The sequence below is a fragment of the Dermacentor andersoni genome, chromosome 2, assembly GCF_023375885.2.
Source record: "Dermacentor andersoni chromosome 2, qqDerAnde1_hic_scaffold, whole genome shotgun sequence".
Taxonomy (NCBI): domain Eukaryota; kingdom Metazoa; phylum Arthropoda; class Arachnida; order Ixodida; family Ixodidae; genus Dermacentor; species Dermacentor andersoni.
The window spans coordinates 104937989-104956214 of record NC_092815.1 but is presented as its reverse complement, the minus strand read 5'-3'; the positions used below and the strand labels follow the sequence as shown (position 1 = coordinate 104956214).

The window sequence follows — 18226 nt, the reverse complement described above, 5'->3', positions numbered from 1 at the left end:
TAAGAAGATATGGAACAAATTGAGGTCGTAACTGTGCCGCTCACCGAATGATCGTACGATAGAAGGCATCGTACGCGACGGAAAAGAAATACGAGGTGAGTGTCTGGCGGAAGCGTTCAATTAACATTTTACTGAAATCGACAACCCACCAGTAAACATGAACGCCTGTTAACGCCAGTCAAGGTACGTGTCCAGACATCTTTTTTTTTTTTTTTTCGCCCCACGACTGTGTCTGAAGTAGTCACCGTTTCTCGCGAATTGAGGTATAGTACCACATGTGATACTAATAATTTACAAATCAGACATGTGAAGTATAGCACTGATATTGTAGCGCGGTATTAATGTATATCGACAATCTCTGTCTTCCTCCTGGCGTGTTCCCGTGTAAGATGCAGCTGGCCGAGGTACCTTGAAATTTCTCAAAAAAGGATTTAAGACACGAATATGTAATTATGGACCGATTTAAATATTACCTATCTTTACGAAAGGACCGGAGAAGATTATTGCATGTCGTATAACAGTATTTACTGAAAGAAAGAGATTGATTCCTAGTTTCCAGTATGCTTTACGAAAACATTTATCCACGGAAATTGCCCTCCTTCAACAAAAATGCATGCTGAACAACCTCGAGGGGCGTTTTTTAACCCCAGGAGTATTTATAGATTACAGTAAGGCATTTGACAGTATAAATCATGCTATATTGTTGAAAAAAAAAACTTATTACGGCATACGGGGCATAGCTCTCAACTTAATCACATCGTACTTGAAACACAGAAATTAGCTAGTGCAATTTGACACTCTTTCACATGTGAGGCCAGTCGAAGTTGGCGTCCCGCAATGAAGCCTCTTGGAATTCCCTTCGCTTTCATTTCTACGTACATGATTTAGTTGATGTTGATTCTAACACAAAATATGTTATCTATGCTTGCGACACCACTCTGCTATTTAAATGGAACGATGCACATAGCGTCATAACGACCACCAACGTTGTTCTAAGGGAAGTCTACGAATGGTCTGTTGAAAGCGGCCTTATAGTTAATGCAAAACAAAACTAAAGTAGTGTTGTTTTAAGCTAAAATTAAGAAAATTGCACCAGAAACAGATTGACTTATAGGGGGCTTAAAAATTGAAACTGTAGAAACAATAAAAACGCTAGGTGTCTTCTTCGTTGAGCATATGACGTGGAACACCCGTTACGACTTCCTCGCTGGAAAACTGTCCCAAGTCGTAGGCGCAGTGTACTGCCTTAAATATCTTTCACGCAATATAAAAATACTAATTTACAATGGTTTATTCCTAAGTCACTTAAATTAGTTCTGTCTAGTCTGGGACACGGCATCAAAGACTAATGTACGAGCACAATGGCTCTCGATCTTATAAAAAAAGAAGAAAAAAAGTACGCTTGATCTGTAATAAGCCGTACGATGCTCTTACTCAGCCAGTGTTCACAATAATCAATCTACTTAGAATTCAAAATCTCTTTGAGGACAGTTTGGCACAGACGTATCGCGAGGAGCTCAAGCACGCGGTAACCGGTACTCGAAATACAGCTCGTCTGCATAAACATGTTGCAGCCTATGACACAAGAACGCCTGAACAAGGCACCATTCCGCACTCAAGAACGAATTATGGTCAACAAATGTTTCGACCTACACCTCCAACTTTACTCAACAACCTCACCATACGAAAAAAAGATCTATCCTTATGGAGCTCGCAAAACTACTTCCAATCAAACTGATTCTTGTTATTGTTTATTGTGCATATGCTATGCTGTATATTATTTTTTTTTTCTTTTTGAGTTTGTGCTGTATTGAATATAGTGCTGTGTTGCGTTCTTTCCTTTTTTCGTTTCGTGTTTCAATTTTTGTAGCATAACAATGCTTTGACTAATCTATAGTGCTCATGTACCAATACAATATTTTCTTGTGCACACACAGAAAGCCGCCGATTGTCCAGTTTTTGGAAAGCTTTGGCAAGTTCTTGTCTCTCTGGGGTGTATCGTGGACAGTGGCACAGCAGGTGATCGATGTTTTTCTTCGGTGCCACAGACCTCGCATGCTGCACTGTCAGTCACTCCAATTGATGTAGAGTATGCCTTTGTGAAGGCAACTCCTAACCAAAGGCGACAGAGAAGCGTAGCTTCACGTCGAGGAAGTCCGAGTGGAGGTCGGAGTTGCAGGGAGGGGTTTAGTCGGTGCAGTCGTGTAAGTCGTAAGTTTGGCGAGTTCCACTCGGTCAGTGTGAAGTGGTCAGTGTGCCAGGTGTCGAAGCTGCCTTGCGGCGTCTGTCCTCGAAAGCGGAATTGGAACGCTGTGCTCTTCTTGATGTGCTGTGCGAGCAGCGTTTAATCGGCCGCTTTCTGTGCAGGTGCTGCTGGAACACCGCCCCCATCGCCCGTCGGCCCATAAAGCGGTGAATGCGCTTTTGTGCCTCTTAAGGACGACGGGCTTGTGCGACCGGCCATCTGTGACTATTAATGCAATTTCTGTAAGACCACACACGTCAGCGAACTCACCGCAATTTCCTTCTTTCCTTCCCTTCTCTCTCTCCCTGTTATCTTTGTTTTCCCCCTTTCCCATTGCCCGGTGTAGGGTAGCCAATCGGACGTTATTCTGGTTAACCTCCCAACCTTCTACTTATCTCTTTCCCTCCTTCCTTCCTTCCTTGTGCACACAGACTACTTGTTTTTCTAGTTCTTAAAATTGGGAACTTTATTTTTGTACGCCTGCGTCGTTTGTCGTTCCCCTACTTTTCTTCCACCAATTTTCCAATCGCCTCTTACTAATCTCTATGGCGGACATGTTTACTTTCCCTCTGCTCTCGCTGATCCTAAGGGCTTTAAGGAGGCCGGAGGTGCATAAATCGACCACTAGGCAGACATTTTCACATTCCAATAAAACGTGCTCCATCGCTTCCCTAGCTTTAGCGCAGTAAGTACATGCTTCTCCTTAATTCTTATATCTCACTTTTTAACTGCGTGTTCTAAGGCATCCTGATCTCGCTTCGAAAAGTAGTGAGATTCCCTTTGAGTTATCATCAATAGTTTCTTTCCAGATTTAGTTTTTTCCTATTAAGTAGTTCCTCATAGCAAGTTTCTTTTCCATCGTCGCCACCTATGAGATTATCTCAGCCTCTCCGACTTTCCGCTTGACTTTCTTTGTTGTCATGTTGCTCACCATACCAGTCGCATACTTGCTGGTAAGCTTCCTAGTTTCTTTCCTCCACTGTGAATTAATGTTTTTCCTGTACAAATACATGAACACTCTCCCAGCCCACTTACTTTCTTCCATATTCCTCAGTCGTTCTTCATAATCAATTTTACTGTGAGCTTCCCTCACTTCAAAACTTGTACGGTCCATATCAACCTGCACAGCTTCATTTGTAATGTCCCCGTGAGCGCCCAATGCGAGGTGCCCCACTGACTTTTGGTTGCCACCGAGTCCTGATTGTACGCCTGACTTCAAGCAAACAACCACATTTCCAAATGCAAGTACTGGAACCATTACACATTTCCACATACCGCGGAACGCCTCGTACCTGTTGTATCCCTATAGCGCTCTGTGTTTCATTATGGCACCATTTCTTTCCCTTTACTGTTGTTTTTTTCTGTGTTTCCATATATCTATTGCCTTCGTTTACCCATATACCAAGGTATTTACATTCTTTTACGCGAGATATTTCCTGGACCCGTACTGACACTGTCTGTTCACTGCTTTTATTGAATACCATAATACATGATTTATTAACGCTAAATTTCAGACCTAAAATTCAGACCACTGATATTAGCCAGACGTTGCATATCACTTTGCTCGTTAGCTAGCAACACAATCTCGTCCGCATAAAACAAACCTGGAAGCTGCTGCTCTACTACTGTACCCACCTGTTTGTATGAGAGATTAAACCAGATATTACTTCCCTCTATAGCGCCTTTTCCATCCTCACCATGTGCATAATAAACAGCAGAGGGGATAAATGGCACACCTGCCTCAGTCCTTTGTTGATATCAACTTTCTCCTCGCTCCTCATCCCTTCCTATCAACGCCAAACGGTATTTTCTAGGTAAATATCTCCCAAAGTTGTATACAATCGTCGCCTAAGCCTTCCCCTTCCAAAATATTCCCCAAAATGTTGCAGTCTACGTTGTCATACGCTACTGTAATGTCTAAAAAAGCCACATATAACGGTCTCCTTTCTACTCTGGATGTTTGGCATTTCTTCGTCGCGGGTCATGTGAACAACTCGTGTCGGAGATACGAGAAATGCACCATCACATGATCGCGAAAGGACATGACGTCGTGTTTCAGTGGCTGCCTGGTCATTGCGGTATCTCCGGCAGCGACCTCGCTGACGAAGCTGCTAGAAAAGCACACGAAGGAGCAACCCTTGTTTCAATACCTTTATCGCGGACCGACGCAGCCCAACACTTAGGCAAGCTAGCGCACTCTTTGACATTGGAGAAGTGGCACACACCTGAATTTATTCAACATCGCTTGCATTCCCTCGATCCCTCCCTGCAACTGCGGCTGCTACCAGGTCTTCCGCGAAATGAGGAAACAGTGCTGTGCCGCTTACGTTTGGGCGTCGCATTCACCAATGCTTATGCATTTCTGATTGGAATGGCTGATAGCGCCGAGTGCAATGCCTGCGGTGTCGAGGAAACCATAGAACACCTACTGTGCTACTGCCCATCTTTTGAAAATGAAAGGCAAGACCTCTGCACAGCTCTCAATCAGCTAGATGGAAAGCCGTTCCCCTTGAACAAGATCTTGGGACCATGACCTCGCATATCGCAGCTACAAAAGGCCACAAAAGCGCTGCTGCGATATTTGAAAGAGACCGGATTGAGTCAGCGTCTGTGATCCGGACTGAGTGACCGACTGATATCTCCAGTGAACTTTCTCTTCTTTTAATCTTTCCGTCCCCCTTTCCCTTTCCCCAGTGTAGGGTAGCCAACCGGGCTCAGTCCTGGTTAACCTCCCAACCTTTCATTTATCATTTTCTCTCTCTCAATACACCGAGTAAGGACAAATAAGTGGTCATCCAGACGCCTACCTATTCTGAAGTCATTCTGAAGTTCTCCCAAAATGCCATTATTCTCTACCATGCTTGCAGCTTTAACTTAATTGCCTGCATTGCTGACCTGTATATTACCGATGTAATCAATGGTCAACGGTCTAATATCAAGGAATTCTATTTTCTTTATTTGCCTTTAGCTTCATAAATTAAGTTCATTCTACTTTGTCGCCAACTCTCAGGTATTCGTCTATCTTTTAAAGTTTTTTCTATTGCTTTCAACAGAGTTCCTTACTTCTTGGTCCTAGTTCATTAATCAGCCTAACGGAAACCTCCTCTAGCCATATGGCTATGCGATTAGGCATTTTCTCTTCGGCTTTCTTCCAGTTGAAATTTGTCAGCGCCAGCTCCTTTTCTATCTGGTTCTCTTTCGTGCTCTTTTTTGCTCAAATACAACCTCATTGCTTTGGAACAATTCGGCTAGTTATTTTTCGGACGTAATTTAATGCAGCGTCCCCCTCAAGTTTGTTTCCATCTTCGTCTAAGATATGCTGTTGTATTGTTCCAGACTTCCTGCCTAATAAGTTTATGCGGTTACAAAATATTCTAAGCGCGGCCTTCTTTTTCTCACGTATTTCTGACAACCAACATTCACTTCCACCTTTTATCTTTGCTTGAACCAGTATTTGAACCATACATTTCTTCTCTCCCGGTATATTTCCCACTTTGTGGCTACTTCATCCTGTGGCAACTGCTCTTTCTTGCCTGCCTGTGCTCTCAGGATGCTTTCTGTCGTTCGGCGATCGCTTCTCTTATCTCCCCGGTGGATGGATGGATGGAAGGTAGGAGCGTCCCCTTTGAAACGGGGTGATGGCAGTTGCTCCGGTGTACTCATATTTGAGCGCCATCTGCCTTCTGTTGCCCATCATGGGTTTTTGGGCTGGCCAAGTTGCCTGCGCGCAACTTTTTACCCAGAACCCAACCGTATAATTCTTTTTAAGGGAAATAGTCATTCATTCTTCCACAGATGGCTCCGTTGCCGCTCATCATGCCAGCGTTCCCATATACTGCACCTCCCTCTGCGAAGGCGCTGACGGCACTGGCCCAATGCCAGCCGGTGCGGCCATTTCGATATCAAATTCTTTGCCTCAATATATCGCGAAACGAAAACACGTATACAGCTGCGCTCAAATTTCGCATTAGGGTGTACCGTTTTTGTGAGACTTTTTTTTTTTTAAGACAGGTGTTTGCTTTTATGTTTTTCTTGCTCACGGGCATAAGTTCGTTTTTCCACCTAGGCTCGTTACGCTAGGCTTGTACACGGCCTTACAGATAGACGCCGCGAATGAAATTTTGACAATTAGAATCAGTGCCATGTACCTGAGGCGTTCCGCCGGACAATCACATGCGCACATACTAACGCAAACGAAAGCGGAACCACTTGTGAGAACAATGCAGGTTCTAAATAGAATGAGAACACCGCGCATCTTACAAATGTCTAATGTCCAGCGTTTACAGCACACTTGTCAGATTATATATATATATATATATATATGCATTATTAGCCATATTTGCATGGAGTCTCCACGTTTATTAGTTTGAAATAATAAACAGCACGTTTATTAATTAGCACTTAATAAACAACACCTTTATTAAGTTTGAAACACCCTTCCTGTTCTCATGTTTTTTTTTTACACATTCACACAAGCTCAGAAACGGACACGACACAGACTATACCTTCTTGAGTCGATATACAGTGCCAAGCCTGGACTGCACCAATTTAAACGCGAAGAGAAGGTTGGTTTAACATAGAGCTTTAGATTAGAGAGAGCTCATTCAGCGACTGACTGCAAGTCAAACGGAAGTTGGACTTGGTAGCGAGGCTTGGTTTAGGAGACACGCAAGCTTCTTGCGTCCTCTAGTTTAAAACTCTCCCGTAAGACCTACTTCCGTTTGACTTGAAACCCTAGCTCAGTCAATCACTATCGTGCGAACGGTGCTACAAGCTCGCTTACAACGCCGTATTTCCGTTGGCTCGCGTGCACCTTCTAATATTATGGTTCCCGTTATCCCGCCCGTCATTGTAGATGTAGTTCTAAACCCCGTAACCAATTCTGTCCATCGCTTTATTCTATCGGCTTCTTCCGCAATCTAATTCACTCATTATTCTTTTTCCATTAAAAAGGTGAAAAGTCGGGGGAAGGGGGGGGTGCAATGCGTGGTGTTAAGAACGGCCAGCTGCAGTGCAAGTTTGCCACCCAGTTACAACTATGGCGGCAACATTCTGGGAGCGTCGCCGCCAACTTCTAGCCGCAGCGTGACTAAATCGACTTTGTGCCGGGGAACAATATGGGCATCCCCCACTCTCCGTCGCTTCAGCTAGGATGCGTTCGATGAAGCAGGCTTTGTGCTGAAACCGCCACCAACCTCTAGCCTCATCGCCGTTGTGACGGGATGAGTTCGGCGGGCCAACTATTGTTCCCAAACTCCCCAACGCGCTACCCGGAACGGCTCCGAGTTCTACGGGGCCCCTCTGACGTCGGCTCCGGACATTCGAACGTGTGTGCATTTGTGTGTGTAGACCGTCCTGCGGGGAGGCGGCTAGTTTGCGATGACGAAACGAACGTTCGCATCACCTTGTATCGGGAGAGGACCGAGTGTTTAAAAACCGCTGTTGTGCGGCTGCTCAGGTCACTCTCTCTCAAGCAGTCGTGTTAGACTGATGTACTTTCTCAAACAGTCATGTTAGACTGACATAAATGCCGTAAATAAACCCATATTCCTCGTTCTCGATGAGAAGCAGTCCTTCCCTTCATCAACGTCCTCAGCGTGGATAAGTAGGACGACGGCATGGGCCAGCTACCTTCTAATTCATGCCCGACTCCAATCTTGACAACGGATCACGAGCGATGGGATTGAGCCCCAATCCTGACAGTGGGCGGCGCAGACCTGGCCACTCGAAAGAAGTTTCGAGCAGAGTGAAATAGTGGGCTGCTGAGCACGAGGTCACGGGATCGAATCCCGGCCACGGCGGCCGCATTTCGATGGGGCCGAAATGCGAAAACACCCGTGTACTTAGATTTAGGTGCACGTTAAAGAACCTCAGGTGGTCGAAATTTCCGGAGTCCTCCACTACGGCGTGCCTCATACTCAGAAAGTGGTTTTGGCACGTAAAACCCCATGATTTAATTAATTTAATTAATTAGCGTCGAACAGAGGGAAAATAAAGTCGCGTTTAAAGAAGAGCCAGATAGAGTAATCCCGCTTCCTCAGGTGCATTACCTTGCAAACTGCGGACATTATTAATCGAAGGTCAAGTCGGAACATCCAATTAATTAAATAAGAAAATCTCGCTTCAAAGTGCGAAGTAATGAACTTCACAGTGCCTTACTGTAGGATACACGAGTTGATCATTTTTAAGTTTTACTGAATTTTGAAAAATCTTCTGTTGCAGATAATTCTTGTCCTTGAGCTGCATTACTCGGAGAGGCGGAAATTACTTGCGCAAGGAGTCGAAACACACTAATGAACACTTCCTAATTACGGAACGTACGACAATTAACAAATTGTAGCCGGTGAGTTTGCAAGACGTATCCGCTTGGAATCAATTTCCGGAATGACACCAATTTGGAGATATGCGCCATCAAACTCGCCGTAAAAATGCATTGTTTTATGCGAAGCATATTAACGTAGGTTTCGGGCCTTCGCGCGACGCCCGGCGGTGGCCACCATTGACCCTGAAGTGGGGTCACGTGACATGACGTCACGTGATGACGTCACACAGGCTGCAGATTGGGCCTCATATCGCGCCGTCGGTCGCCTCCCGGCGGTGGCCACCATTGACCTTCAAGTGACCTTCAAGTAGGTCACGTGACATGACGTCACGTGATGCCGTCACACCGGCTGCAGGTGGGGCCTCATATCGCGCCGTCGGTCGCCTCCCGGCGGTGGCCACCATTGACCCTGAAGTGAGATCACATGATGTGACGTCACGTGATGACGTCACACCGGCTGCAGATGGGGCCTCATATCGCGCCGTCGGACGTCGCCCGGCGGAGGCCTCCACGCTTTGGTTCGCGCCGTCGCGCGCGACGCGGCGGCGCTTCGCATCCACTGGGCTTAACCTTGATAAGCCTCCAATTTTTTCAACTTACTATCTGCACCAAAAAGCTCTTTCGTGCGCTGAAGCACAAAAATAACTAGAACACCCGTGCATTTCGTCCTACACTTTGGGAAATATCTCGAAACTGCTTTCATCCTGCAAATTAATTTCAAGTGGATATGTGTTGCAAGCTCACTGGCTACAATTCGCAAATTGCAATATTCGCCGTAATTCAAATAATTAGGAATGAAGCTAATTAGCGAATTAAAAAATAAATTATGGGGTTTTACGCGCCAAAACCACTATCTGATTACGAGGAACGCCGTAGTGGGAGACTCCGGAATAATTCTGACCCCCTGTGGTTCTTTAACGTGCACCTAAATCTAAGTACACGGGTGTTTTCGCAATTCGCCCCTATTGAAATGCGCCAGCCGTGGCCGGAATTCGATCCCGCGACCTCGTGCTTAGCACCACAAGACCATAGCCACTAAGCAACCACGGTGGGTAGTGAATTTTCGTTATTTGATTATTTGTTTTGATTTCCGGCGCTAATACCGCCCACCTCTTCGAATAACCCAGCTCAAGAACAAGAATTACGCTACCTGCCACAGGCAACATTTGAAATTTCCATAAGACTTGAAAATGATCACCCCGTACATTGCAAATTGCGAAACAGAATCAGGCGCGGATCATCATCACGCTCATTCAAGTTAACATTCCTATCCTTTCCGTAGAGATCCTCGTAAGTGTACCAGCTTCACAAACACCACGGCTCGACTCCACCTGATATGGAGCGTGATATAAGGAGCTCCTTATGTATAACGAGTTTATTCGTTATACAGGTCATTTCGTTGTAGAGGCGCTCGACTGTACTGTGCTATGAACGCAACAGTTCACGATGATAATGGGATGATTACGCATGCCTCTAGAAACGTATCGCATTCATACGTCTAGAGAAAAATATTTCCTAGAAGTTTAGAAGGAGAGGTCGTAATAATTAACGTTACAAGATCGCACGAAGCCACAAGCACGAAGATGAGCCAAATAGGCGATGCCAAAAGCACAGCGGTAGTGACGTGTTTCCGGCGCATGCCATCACTTCCGGCGCACGCAGCCAGCGAAACATAGCCTCCGAGATCGGTTTTGAGTTACTCGGAGGGAGCCGGGCTGTGGATTTAGACACCCAACTGTGAACTGCCCGTCATTTCCATGGCAGACGAACGATCGCAGCGCCAAAGTTCCCTCTAATAGTTATTATAGGAAAATTCTTGGCAGAGCCATGGCCGGACTCGACTCGCTCCTCCGCGCTCGCGCGGAGGAGAGAGTCGAGTCCAGCCATGGCAGAGCTCCTGCTCTTCTGCTATGTAGCAGTGACTTCGCTACACTCATAAGCAGATTACTTTCGCAAAAAATCGAGTTGCAAGCACTCGCCTCGTTCTTAAAGTGTAACGAAGGCAGGGTAGGAAGGAGAGAGAGCAGCGAAGGTGAAAACCGAGCGGGAACAGCGCGTGCGGCAGACGGACGGTTCGTTGGCCAACGATGTGCGTGGCAAGAGCGTGGCAGCTCCGAAGGAAAACTGACCCGCAGAGGGAAATGTCCACCGCGACAAACCTCGGTTCTCGCTAGACGAGACAACGCTCTCGGCGTTTGAAAAGAGCTTGTTGCCGGGCGGTCGTTGGTGCGGCTAGCTGTGTACGTTCTTTCCAACAGCGCGGTGCAAAGACTGGAGCAGCGGAGCCGAACAGCACACGCTCGTCTGTCTTGTTCCTCGCGTTGCCCTCTTGACACTCTTACATAAAGGATGCATATACACTCAAACAAATGAAACGCGATAATGAAACAAGTGCATATATATACACCATCGCGAGCAAAAGTGCGGAGACCCCGGCGACAGCGAAAAGTATAAGATTTTTTTTTCTTTTTTTTTTTCGAGGTAATGGTCGGAAACACACACATGCGCTATATCACTCAACTTCATACTTCAGGAGTATTCGTTTTCATCGGCAGCCATAATTTGCAGATTTTTCCTCGCGACTGTACACATTAAGTCACGGTGAGGAGTACACGATGTGAATGTCACAACAGTGCTGCACGCGACGCCGTTAATCTGCGTATGTCCGCTTCAAACACAGGTATACACTGACGAAAGCAGTTTGGGTACGCGTAATGAGAAAAGACATGCACTGTCTCGGTCGGAACTATACGCGCGATTAAAAATGAATGATAATGACGGAGGAGTCTATACGAAATATGGAACGACGTGTGCATCGTTGCACGGCCGCGTATATGGCAGTTATCAGGCATTTTTCGTCGTCTCTTCGGTATGCAAAAATTAAGTTAAGCTACTCAGTGAAACCCCTAGTGAGTCACTCAGTGAGGATGGGTCAACTAGAAAACCGAGGTTCATTGCTCGCGACACGGTAACCCTTTCTCTTCTCAATGTACGAACGTGAAACCATCAAGCGGACATCTGGCAACGATTCCGTGCGCCGAATTGCGAGTTACAGGGCATTAAAGAGAAAAATAGGTTTAGCTGTACTAGTGAATTAGATTCTCTTCAATACTAAGAAACAGACAGTCCCACCGTGAGATGAACGGAGGCTTAGTGGGCAAGAAAAGGCGTAAAAACTAAATAAAAGGGTGGCGGCGCCTCATTGAAGTACCGGCGCGAGCTCGCCATGGCGTCACGTATTTTGAAGGTGTCTGCAAGCTCGTGCACAGTCTTATTTATATGTTTTATTACAAGATGGACTAAACTGTCTTCTAAAGGAGCTAAACGCCTAAATTCGTAAGTTTTGACAATTTCTATATAGCGCCACAAGGGCCAAAATACAAGAAAATACTTTGACATCCGTGACGTCACGCTGACGTTCCGGCGCTAGAGTTTTGGCGCGGCATGAAAGAAGATTCACTTTTAGCCTTCATTTTATCTGATAAACACTTGCACCTGGACGTCATTAAAATAGAGTTTGGCACTAATCTCTTATCGGTTTGAAATGATTCTCTTTAGAGCGCCATCGAGGTGGCCAGGCATACATAATTCAAAAAGCCACAAGAGTTAGCCATATAGTGTCCAAGGGCCGTGGCAAAATACGGGTGTTTCGAACCTTCCATATGCCGCTAACATTTCTCACAAGTCGTTCACAGCACTGTGGAAGCTGCATTACTCATTATAGACCATAAGAAGGCCCCAGGCCCCTCGATATGTGTTCATCCGCGCTGTGTCGTCTGCTCAGCGGCTGATGAACTCGCGGTACACGACGTGAATACGCAAATCTTTCAACATGTCTCGTATCGATATAACGTATAATGTACCAAGCAAAAACAAAACTCTCTAATCCTGCCATTATTCCGACAGTTATGCCCGGAACTACATTTCGCTGCGCAAGGATATTGCCTTTATACGCATTATATATTGGGCGGCACTACGAACGACTTTTGAGAGTATAGCTTCGGCGATCGAGGATATGGACTCAAATTCCGCCTAAGTGTGGAATTCGTGAAAGGAAAGAAAGATGTCATCCACCCGAGTGTAACACAAAGCTACACACAAAAAAAGGGGGTAAAAAAAGAAAGAAAACTTGGAGAAACCCGTACGGGCGTTCTTTGTATACAGGTTTCTCTTTCTGAGAAACCTGTGAGAAAGCCGCATCTATTTCCTTTGTAGCTTCGTGTTACACTTGGGCGGATGGCAACTTTTCCCTTTCATGAACCGTCCTCCACACTGCGGGATTCCACAGAACCGATTTTCCATATTGTCGAATTCGCCATCTTGCCAGCTCTTATTGGTTGACAGGGAGAGCTGCAACCTCTCTGATTGGCTCAAAACGCAGACATGGCGGAATTCAACAATATCGGGCAGTTTGACGGCGTTCAGAAGAGCACCCACGAGTGGACAGGAGACCCTGACCAAGTAATTAGGTAACCGGGGGCGAGCCGCAACTGGACTAGAAAAGAGCTGCAATTTGGCCCCTCCTGGACTATGCGAAACTTCTTACGCAAGACACGAATCATTAATCTGTTTTATGGGCGTTCGTGGCCTAACTCTGTCGAACTGACATCGAAGTTACTAAACATTCATAATTTTTAATTCATTTACTCAATATGTTGTGGCCCCAAAGATCCTGCCATCTAAGATACACAAATCGTTGCAGCTTTGATATCGTTTGTGTAGGTTTCATTACTTTATTTGTGACATCACTCTCTGCTTTCCTCATGCTAAAAAGCCACCCTCAACCTAAAACGGTGCTCGCGACCTACTTAGTTCTTTTTTCTTGTCGAAATATACGCAGAACGCTGAAATGCCCTCTTACCGAACCGCTAAACCAATGCGCACGAGGTAATTAATAAAACAAGAACAAAAGAAGACTTTGTGACCAACGGAGGCACAATTGAATTGGACACTCCGACTCAAACAGGCACAACTGACTCAGAAACACTTAGTTCGCAATGCGGACTACACATTTTTCGATTCTTATTAATTTGGCGATGTTTAACAGCTAAAATTGAGAGTACCAGAGTCAACTGTACTCGAAACAACGTTGTACAAAAATGGAGATGATAATGCCAAAGTAACTGGTAAATTGCCTGGCTGACTACGCGAGAGATGAGTCAGGCGAACAGTCTGATAAAGCCAGCGGGGTTGATAGGCATGGAGAAACAACGAACACGACTGGGACGGAATTCCTCCTCGTCGCGTCGGCGACTTCAGGACGTACGCGTCATCGGGTGGATGCCTTCTAATCGCCTCTAATCAAAGGAAATGCGGAAGTCGTACTGAGGCATCTTCCACTGCAGATGCACTGCGGACCTGAAGATGACAAGGCAACCTCTCATCTTTCAACGTACGACACGTGCTTATAGTTTGTGGTCTCCACACATACGCGTCAAGCCTTTGGCTGCCGTTTCTTTCCGTCGAGCGTCGCATTGCTGCAATCTCAGCTCCAGGGCCCGCATTTTCAGTTGACTGATCACTCTCGGGCGTACACTTTCACTTTTGTGCGACGTCGCGCTCCAGTGCAGTCTCACCGAAGCGACACGCGTGCATGCTTGCACATGGATCCAAACATAACGTTTCCAAACCCAGTCACGGGCCTAAAGTGATATTCATCGAAAGGGATAAGTTCAGAGAGAGGTCAGCGATTAGTGTGGATTAAAGGAATCTGGTTTGTCAGTGGTCCGGCAACGTCCTGAGTGATGCTGCAACGCCATACTTGACGCCGGGTGCGCACCGTTTGAAAAACGAAGTTTGCTCGAAATGTACTGCATGCCGTTGAAAAACTATTGAGGAACCTATGCGTGATGAACTCGTTTCTGGGTATCCTTCGCCGTTGAGGCATGGCAACCTGTTCCGCAGCAGTACCGACGCTTATTCTTCCGCTTCGGACTCCGGGAACATATTTCAACCAGAGAAATTGGAGTAAAAAAAGGTAAGAGTAAAAACGTGGTTTGTTAGCAGTGTGGTTGATATTCGGCAGAAATACGGTGTATTCCGTTCTCTAAAGATACGACAAAACACGATCACGTCCCGTGCATTGAGCACACGTTTCGGCTTGGTTTCTTTATTTTTTTTTTTTGTTAGGCACGTCTTTACGAAGAACACAGAAAACGAAGACAGCGGAAGCATTGGAAAAATTAATTGTCATGCTTAGTCGAAACGTAGAAATGATCAGATTAAAGGGAAATGAAAGTGGACGAAAACTTAACTTGGCCTCCCAGGTTGGAGTGCATGAACACACATTATGCGCGCAGTGCTCTCACTCACCGATAGGTTATACCGCGGTGGCCCTCCCCTCGTGTATTTTGTTAAGTATTTGTGTATGTGACTTTTTAAGCTGTGTCTCTCTGCTGTGACAATTCATGTATCGAGGATTTATCGCAACGCCATTTTATAATGTATTTATTTTACTTTTGTGATGTTGTGGGACTTGTGATATCTCCGTGTTTGTCGTGTGAAAAAATGTAGCCGGGACCCCGCCTGGGGGCAACGTCCCTCTCAAAAAAAGATACACGGCGTCACTCATATCCCCGTTGGTTACTTTGGCACATGAAGCCTATGTTATGATTTAAATGAATTGTATATCTAACAGCAAGCGAGTGCAAAGTTCACATTATTAACCAACCGTCGTCTGTCGGATGTTATCGCCATGTCACACCAAAAGCTGCGAAGTAGTTGACACACCTACGATAGCTGGTAATCGCCCAGTGCGCGACTAATGGGCGCAAGAATGACAGGCTTTGTGGATAGTGTTTGGCCACGAATACCCTACACTCCAAAGTAACGATTCGCATTTTACAAGTGCGGAATGACACGGCATCAAACAAGCAGACATGTGCGCTGTCATAAATTAAGCACATCTTTCTAAAGTCGCGGGAACTTGAGCGTTTAGCCTAAGTACAGATTGTTTTATAAAAGCCAAAGTCGGAACTTCGTAAATTCTTGCCTGCCAGGAAATAAACACAGAGAATAAGCTTGAATATTTACAAGTTTGTAAAACGAGACACAATTAATATGCAAGGTATGAAAGCTGAAGCAGAGGCACGTCCTGAGCTCGTCAGCTCAAGCAGGGGGCGTGTTTTCGGGACATGACTGCACAAGGCTCCGGCAACGTAGTCAAATGGCAAATGTGAAATTTCGTATAACCGTAGGTACGCAGCTCAAAATACTTGGCGTTGTCAAATTGATAATGTAACATATCGGCGTGCATAACTGCAACTGCGGTGCACTTGCACGCAAATCATGCGTCATTACAAAGAAACAGCCAATTCAAATTAACTGAACTGCGTTCTTACAAGAGCTTTTTTATCCGCATGGACAAGTTGCAGTTACTACTAAAGTTGTCATTGGGTGAATGCTTTGTTCAAACCACGTCAACAGACACGTAATAAACGTTTTCACTCTCTCGCCATTTTCGCTGTTGTACCGGCTTGAACGCAGGCCCCGCTGCAGAAGCTTCTGGTTCCTCGAGACGGCCAGGCTGAGTTTTCGAAGGCCAAGCGAACCGACTGGTCAACCGCTCTGCCGGCAATGCTGAAGCCGCGTAAAAGCAATTGCAGGAATGTCCGCTGCGCCGGGACGGACGCTGCCGCGCACGCGCTATACGCTAAACAAACAATCAAAAAAGAAAAGTTACGCTAATTGAAAAAGAAAACACGTCGCAAACCTTTGATGTGCATGGCCCGAGCTGCGTGTCCCTCCGGCGAACGCGCCTTCATGCCGATCTGGCTGAATCCACCACCATCGGCGGCCGCCACAGCGCCGTTGGCGTACTCCATTCGGAGGCCTGGCCTGCCCCCGGAAAACTCACGAAGCGCTCGCCGCGTCTAATCCATGGTGTGCGAGAGAGCACGCTGACCACCGAGGTCGATCCCGTAGGTGTCGGGGCCTGTCGCACAGAACTGCTGTCACGCGCGCACACAACACCGAAAGCCGCAGCGGCACCACGTAGACGACACAACCAGCACCACAGCGATCGGCACGAACGACTCCCGCTCGCGCCGTGAGCCCGTCACATTCAGCGTCGTTCAGGGAAGCTCTTTGGGGCCGAGGCGAAAAGCAAAAAAAGAAGAAAAAGAAAACGAGCCGCCAAATAAGCGCTGCCTTTCTATTTTCTTAGTTTACTTTTGCAGCACGCTCGCGCTGGCGTACTAGCCGGACTGACAACATTCCTATCCGCGCGCCTGGCTCCGCCGTGAAGCACGTTGCGGCTTACCTTGTTTCTAGGGAGCTTCGGCACCTAGAAAGTACCTAGCTTGGCCGCACAACATTCAAAACATTCAAAACAACCCTGCTAGTTCTCATAATCATAAGTGAACACTTGTGCGATGAAATAAATAACTTGCGCAAATATTATTCAACTATTGCGGATCGGGTTCTTTGTTTCTTTGTTGTTTCTTTAACATGCGAGGTGGTGTTGTCTCTAGACAAACTACTTCAACAAGGAAGTCTGAATCTCCCTAGAAATGCTCTGGTTATTACAGTTTGCGCGCGCGTGAACTTGCCACTACTAACCAAAACTACAAGTTGAAACAATCAAGCTGTTTCTAAGTGCTCATCAAAGGGCCTGCAGTGATTTTACAGACATGTTGCGCGTAGTTCAATTCATTCATGAAACGAAACGAAAAGCAGACGCCACAAATTCTTACAAAACCTCATGGACATATACATGTATTATGACATATGCAATTGGTGAACAGCAGCGGTGCATGCTGCTTTCTCACGACCTTAAAGTCAGTGCACATAGATGAATTCTGTGCTTTAAACTACCGTGTTATAAACTTTTTTTAATAACAATCACACACACAAAAAAAGAAACTAAACCCGAGATAAAGTCGCGCGTAAAATAACGCGCTGAATGGCCGTACAGAATAGAGAAGTAGCGCGTACTGCGTAGGTCGTGCTACCTTACGGCAGATTCACACAACACTCTATCCTTTGAGATTACTACCCACCCGCATTCTGGCCTGCACATCCACGGATAAAAGAGTGCGGACGAAACATTCATCAAAGAAAGCTTGCTCGTTCGTGACAACCATTATGAACACGATAAGCTCAACAGAGACAATGAGTATATTGATCACAGTAACCCTGATCACGGTGGCTCTGGTAATTTCGAAGGCAATAAACAGCTTTCGCCACCTGCCGGCAGGAGAGAGAACAATCGACGATCTGTACGGCCAGACTTGCCACCACGCACCGCTACCATCTGTAGCTTTTCCACGCGGGATATTCGAATGCCGAGTCACGAACCAAAGCGGCAACTATACATTTTCTCCATCTCTCCCTTAGCAACAAATACTGATAAAAAATTTCGAGTGCAACTACTCTGGAATATTCGTGAATTATGGTTACAAAACCTGAATGCCGCTAATACTTACGCCCACTTCGGATGAGTGGCATTGAGATATCCCACATTTACCGTCGTACCCCTCGGCCTCCCTCAAACAGTAATTTCTCAAACCGAATCGAATAGTGCCAGAAGTGAATTGATTCGAATACTTAACCGCCGTCTTCACCATTAACATAAAACGGCATTCACATACTAGTGTTACTAACAGGCAGTCTGGTTTCTCCCAGTTCAGACTACGCTATAACAATTTTCTTTAAATGCC

The 18226-nt window shown here is 46.0% G+C and overlaps 1 protein-coding gene across 1 annotated transcript in view; it reads right to left on the bottom strand.

The window, feature by feature from the left end:
• Window positions 1-16773, bottom strand: part of jbug (filamin-type immunoglobulin domains fbug) — a 194927-nt gene extending 178154 nt beyond the window's left edge. Inside the window, exon 1 of the mRNA XM_055076682.1 lies at window positions 16279-16773. Within this exon, the coding sequence (XP_054932657.1) occupies window positions 16279-16390 (112 nt within the window). The 5' untranslated portion in view covers window positions 16391-16773. The remainder of the gene's footprint in view (window positions 1-16278) is intronic.
• Between the last annotated feature and the right edge of the window lie 1453 nt (window positions 16774-18226).